Source organism: Echinops telfairi, unplaced genomic scaffold (genome assembly GCF_000313985.2).
Source record: "Echinops telfairi isolate 266 unplaced genomic scaffold, ASM31398v2 ScPeMD7_5592;HRSCAF=6446, whole genome shotgun sequence".
NCBI classification, from domain to species: Eukaryota; Metazoa; Chordata; class Mammalia; order Afrosoricida; family Tenrecidae; genus Echinops; species Echinops telfairi.
The window spans coordinates 18931190-18936165 of record NW_022109491.1 but is presented as its reverse complement, the minus strand read 5'-3'; the positions used below and the strand labels follow the sequence as shown (position 1 = coordinate 18936165).

The window sequence follows — 4976 nt, the reverse complement described above, 5'->3', positions numbered from 1 at the left end:
TTGTAGAACTACCCTGAAAGACTTTCAAGGCTGTCAGTTGGCTCATCTTCCTTCCAGGGGGCCATTGGTAAGTTGGAACCAATTACCTCTGGTTAGTAGCCGAGTACTTGAACCAATGTGCCACCAAGGCTTCCTTTAGAAACCTAGAAGGAGGGGGGAGCCTGTGTGCAGGGAAAAGAGTGGGGGGAGGGAAAAAGAGAAGACCCACATTGAAGTCCTGCTCTGTCCATGTCAGTTGTGTGACCCTGAGCAAATCACTCAACCTCGCTGAGCCTTAGTTTTGGCTTTGTTCAAATGAGGGTATTGGAGGTCTCTGGCATGTGTTCCTGCCTCTGCCGCTTCCCTTTGCCTGTGCACGGGGCCTGGCCGTTTCCCAGCCAACCATCTAATGACAACAACAACTGTAACTAGAGTTTCTTCTTACTGAGCATCCTTCTGTGACAGACCTAGGCTAAGCCCTTTCCAAGCATGGTTTTCTTTCCTCAACAATTCTATGCTATTTTAATTCCCATTTTACAGGTTAAGAAACTGAGTCCAAGGCTCTACCACTAACTAGTAAATGGAAAAGAGGGGTATGGACCTGCAGACCACCAATGCCCCCATCTCCTCCCCAGGCTCCCTGCCATCTCCCTCTGGCCACTACATGGACCTCCTACCAAATCCCAAAACTAAACTCACTGCCATGGAGTTGATTCCGACTCACGGTGACCCTACCCCTGTGGGTTTCGGAGGCTTTATGAGAGTAGAAAGTCTCATCTTTCTTCCTTAGAGCAGCTGATGGTTTTGAACTGCTGACCCTGCTGTTAGCAGCAGCCCAGGACATGACCACTACACCATCAGGGTTCCTCTGTCACGTAGCTCTAAGCATGACCCTCTCCTGCTCAACAGCCTCAGTGGCGCCCATTGCATTAGCAACTTGTTGGCCTGAAAGTCACAGCCGGTCAGTCTGGTCCCAGCTCACCTTTCCTCCTCACAACACAGTCAACACCTAGCCCAGCCTATCCTAACCGTCCGTGGGCCACTCTCATGGTGTGTGTTCACCTAGTCTCACTCATTACTGACTTCATATTTACCACTGTTCACTTAATGTTTGTCTTGCTGTCAATTCACTTTTAACTTGGGTACATTTATTTCGATGTATTAGGATCCATATGTACATGGAGTCCTGGTGGCATAGTGGGCTGTGCGTTGGGCTGATAACTACAAGGTCAATAGTTTGACCTCACCAGCCACTCCTCAGGAGAAAGATGAGGCTTTCTGCTTCCATAAAGATGTGCAGTTTCTAAAACCAACAAGGGCAGTTATACTCTGTCATATGAGATGTGGCATGTTAGAGGAAGAGCCGAGAGAAATCAGGAAGGCTTTCCTGAGGAGGTGATGTTTGGATAAAATTGTCTCAGTGACAATGAGTGAGCGTTAATGTATTAACCTAGGCTTGTGCTATGTACATCACGTCCTTACTGATTAAGATGAAAAGCTGTTAAAAAAAAATGTGCACACCTAAAAATTTCTCTCCCAGCACCCCAGGAGGATGCCCCACTTAGGGAAGAGCTGCCCATTCACACCTTGTTCACACTTTGCCCTTTCCCTGGCTAGGGGAGCTCCTCCCACACCGCAGAGCCCTGCTTCTCTGCCCTTGGGCTGTCCATGACACTCCAGCTTCCAGGCAAAGAGAGAGCCTCTCACGGCCTGTGCCCCCAGCCTGCAGCGCTGGTGAATGGGCCAGGCCTTACTCACCTCCCCCCACCCATGTCCTCACACTGGGCCTGCACACAGTAGGTACTTTAGGAATGCTGGCTAAATTGGATTGGACTCAGCCCATTTTTCTCAAAGTGTGGGGTGGACCCATGCTTGGTTTCGAGAGGTGGTTTGGGGAGCACATGGGCTCAGTGGGAATCACTGTAATCTCAAAATCTCTTCCGAGTCCTGAGGACAAGGAGGAGAGAGCCTCCGCTGGATGCTGGTGTCTCTCCAAAGCCTCCGAGTTGGGACTCTTTTATTCAAGAGAAAAGGGTCATTGGGCTGAACTCCCTCACTGCCCACCTCCCTCGGCCAGACTTCCTAATGCGCTGTGGCCGTGCCCATATCTGACTTTCTCCTGGTCAGGCTACAAAATTTCCCACCAAAATGTATTTTTTAAGTTTACAGATGTTGATTTGAAGACAAATATTAAGTAAAAGTAATTATTTCCTTATAATACATTATCCAGCCGGTGGTCATGTCAGAAGTTGTCATGATGACACTAAAACTGGGGAAAGGCAGCACTGGACAAACCATAATCCTCTTTGTGGTCACCTTCTCTGACCCGGGGCTGCCCCAGAACATTGGACAGTCTTTAGTCAAATGGCCCCAAAGATAGATGCAAAATTACAACTGTGGTGGGTGCCGTGCAAGAGAGAGATGCGGCATGTTAGAGGAAGGCCCGGGGGAAACCAGGGAAGGCTTTCCCGAGGAGGTGACATCTGGGTAAGGATTAACACAATGAATAAGAATTCATGAGAGGAAGGTGGGTGTTCTGCCTGGCTGGAACAGCATGTGCGAAGGTCCTGTGGCATGAAAGTGGTCGGAATACAGAGGTGAGACCAGAAAGGTGGGTAAGGGTCAACGTGCAGTACTAAAGACCTAGATGAGAGGATTCTACTAGGGGAAGAGTTGCCTCCCCACCCACCACCCACACCCCGCTTCTTGTAAAAGGAACTAGCCCAGTGCCCAGCCTTTGATGTGAGGACAGCCCAGTGGACGACAAGTTTCCGATTATAAGATTCATACTTGGGTTAGGCCAAAACCCTAGGTGCGATAAGCACCACTCAGTTCAGCTGTGGCTCTGGGGTGGCAGCTGAGTGCAGGCTCGGGTGTCAGGCTGTCTAACTCCCACTTCCTAGTAGGGTGACCCGGGGAGCAGGCAAACTCTGAGATCCTCAGATCCATGCCTGCTGGGTAGAGACACCAGCAGGTTCTTCTTGAGCAGCCCGTCACACCCTTCTCTAATGTAAGTCACCCAGTACCGGGCCTGCTGTGGAAAGAGCCAATTGACCATCAACCACCCCAACCTCCAAAGAAAACAACAAATCCACTGTCATTCAGTTGATTCAGGCACTGGCGACCCTATATAGTAGCAGTTCTCAACCTGTGGGTCACGACCCCTTTGGGGAGTTGAATGACCCTTTCAAAGGGGTCGCCCAAGACCATCGGAAAACACATATTTCTGGCGGTCTTCGGAACCGAGACACCGCTCCTCTATCCGTCTCCAGGAGGGTCCACCCACATGCAGATATGCCCACAAACGAGTACCCGATAAAGACTATTACCATGCTACACCATCCTACAAGACAAAATTTCATTTATTTGTCATTAGAAATAAAGATTTTACATTATAGAACTACATATTGGTTTTGTGATTGATCACTATGCTTTAATTATGTTCAATTGGTAACAATGAAAATACATCCTGCCTATCAGATATTTACATGATGACGATTCATAACAGTAGCAAAACCACAGTTATGAAGTAGCAATGAAACTAATTTTATGGCTGGAGGTCACCACAACATAAGGAACTGTATGAAAGGGTCGTGGCATTAGGAAGGTTGAGAACCACAACTCTATCGGGTTTCTGAGACTATCAATCTTTATCAGAGTGAACAAGCTCATCTTTCCGTACAGAGCACCTGGCGGGTTTGAACCGCCAACTCGGCAGTTCGCAACAATCACAGGATGACTACTTCCAAACAGCTCCAAGAGAACTGGTGGTGTGCGCCTGCCGTGCTGGTGTGTGGATGTAGGCGCCTGGCTTTGCGAAGTGTCTGTGGCATGTTTGCAAGTATATGGCCCTGTTTCTGCAGGCCGGGGAAACAGGTGGACCAGGCACATGAGAGAGGTCGTGCCCTTAGCCTGTGAGGCGGCTGGAGCGTGTGGGTGCTCTGCAGGTGTGTGAGGAGAAACATACTTCTACAGAGAACGCTTCTGTTTGTGAGGAGTGTGTGCGAGGGGAAAATCCATCAGAAACTCAATGCAGTGGAGCACAGTCAAAGAGTTAAAGCCTTGGCCGGTCTTCAGAGCCCTTTCCCAAATCCCCACCGCGCCTGCAAACGCGCCCAAGGCTCTTGGGCTTGTCTGGAGTTGGGCTGGGATTGCCTGAAAACAGACTTTTCTTTTATTCTCTGTTTCAGAAACTAGTGTGTGCACACACGCGCACATATGCACACACACATCTCCCAGAGCACCTTCTCAATGTGCCAGTCCGGAGGGTTGGGTGTGGGGGTACTGACCTCCTTGCCCGACTCCCTAGACTAGCCCCCTGCTCGCCCCCCTTGGGAGTAGCCTATACAGAGAGAATGTGCTGGGAGTCAGAAACAGCAAAAGCCACCCCAAATTTCACCCACGCTCCAAGCAGGAGGGCTCAAGGGCTGATCTGGGCGCTGGTTTGGGCCGCATCAATGTTAAGATGGAGAGCCGCAGAGATGGGGGACATGGCCTGGGAACTTGCCAGAGGAGGGGCTCCCTGTCCCAACACCCCGTGTTGGAGTGTGGGGCAGTTAGGCACACGGGTCCCAGGGCGTCATGTCAGCGTAAAAGGTGAAGGTCCACCCCAGACACCCTCAACACCCCCCGGGGTGTTCTCACAGGGGGCAGACTAGGTGGTCCAGGCCAGGGCAGGCGTTACCATGGTGACGGGCAGGCTCCCAGCGGCGGCGGCTGCAGCTCCTCTCCTGGGCCGTCAGCTGGTCTGTCTGTCCCGTGCAGCCCCTGGTCTCCACTTAGGGCTGGAGCGAGCTGGGCAGGGGCGCGCCCCCGGCCTCATCTCCGAGGGGAGAGGGACAGAGCGAGGGTTCCGGAGAGACTGGCGGAAACAGAGCGGAGACGCGGAGAGAGCAGCGGGAGCGGCGGGCAGCGCGGCCGGCCCAGGTCGGAGCGCCGCTCCCTGCGTGGGTCCGCGCGGCGGGACAGCGGCCCCTTTGTGCCGGCGCCCCCAGCCC

At 52.0% G+C, this 4976-nt stretch overlaps 1 protein-coding gene across 1 annotated transcript in view; it reads right to left on the bottom strand.

The window, feature by feature from the left end:
• Positions 1–4827, bottom strand: part of KIAA1755 (KIAA1755 ortholog) — a 52728-nt gene extending 47901 nt beyond the window's left edge. The window contains exon 1 of the mRNA XM_045295508.1: positions 4664–4827. Coding sequence (XP_045151443.1) covers positions 4664–4666 — 3 coding nt within the window. The 5' untranslated portion in view covers positions 4667–4827. The remainder of the gene's footprint in view (positions 1–4663) is intronic.
• Positions 4828–4976: the final 149 nt, after the last annotated feature.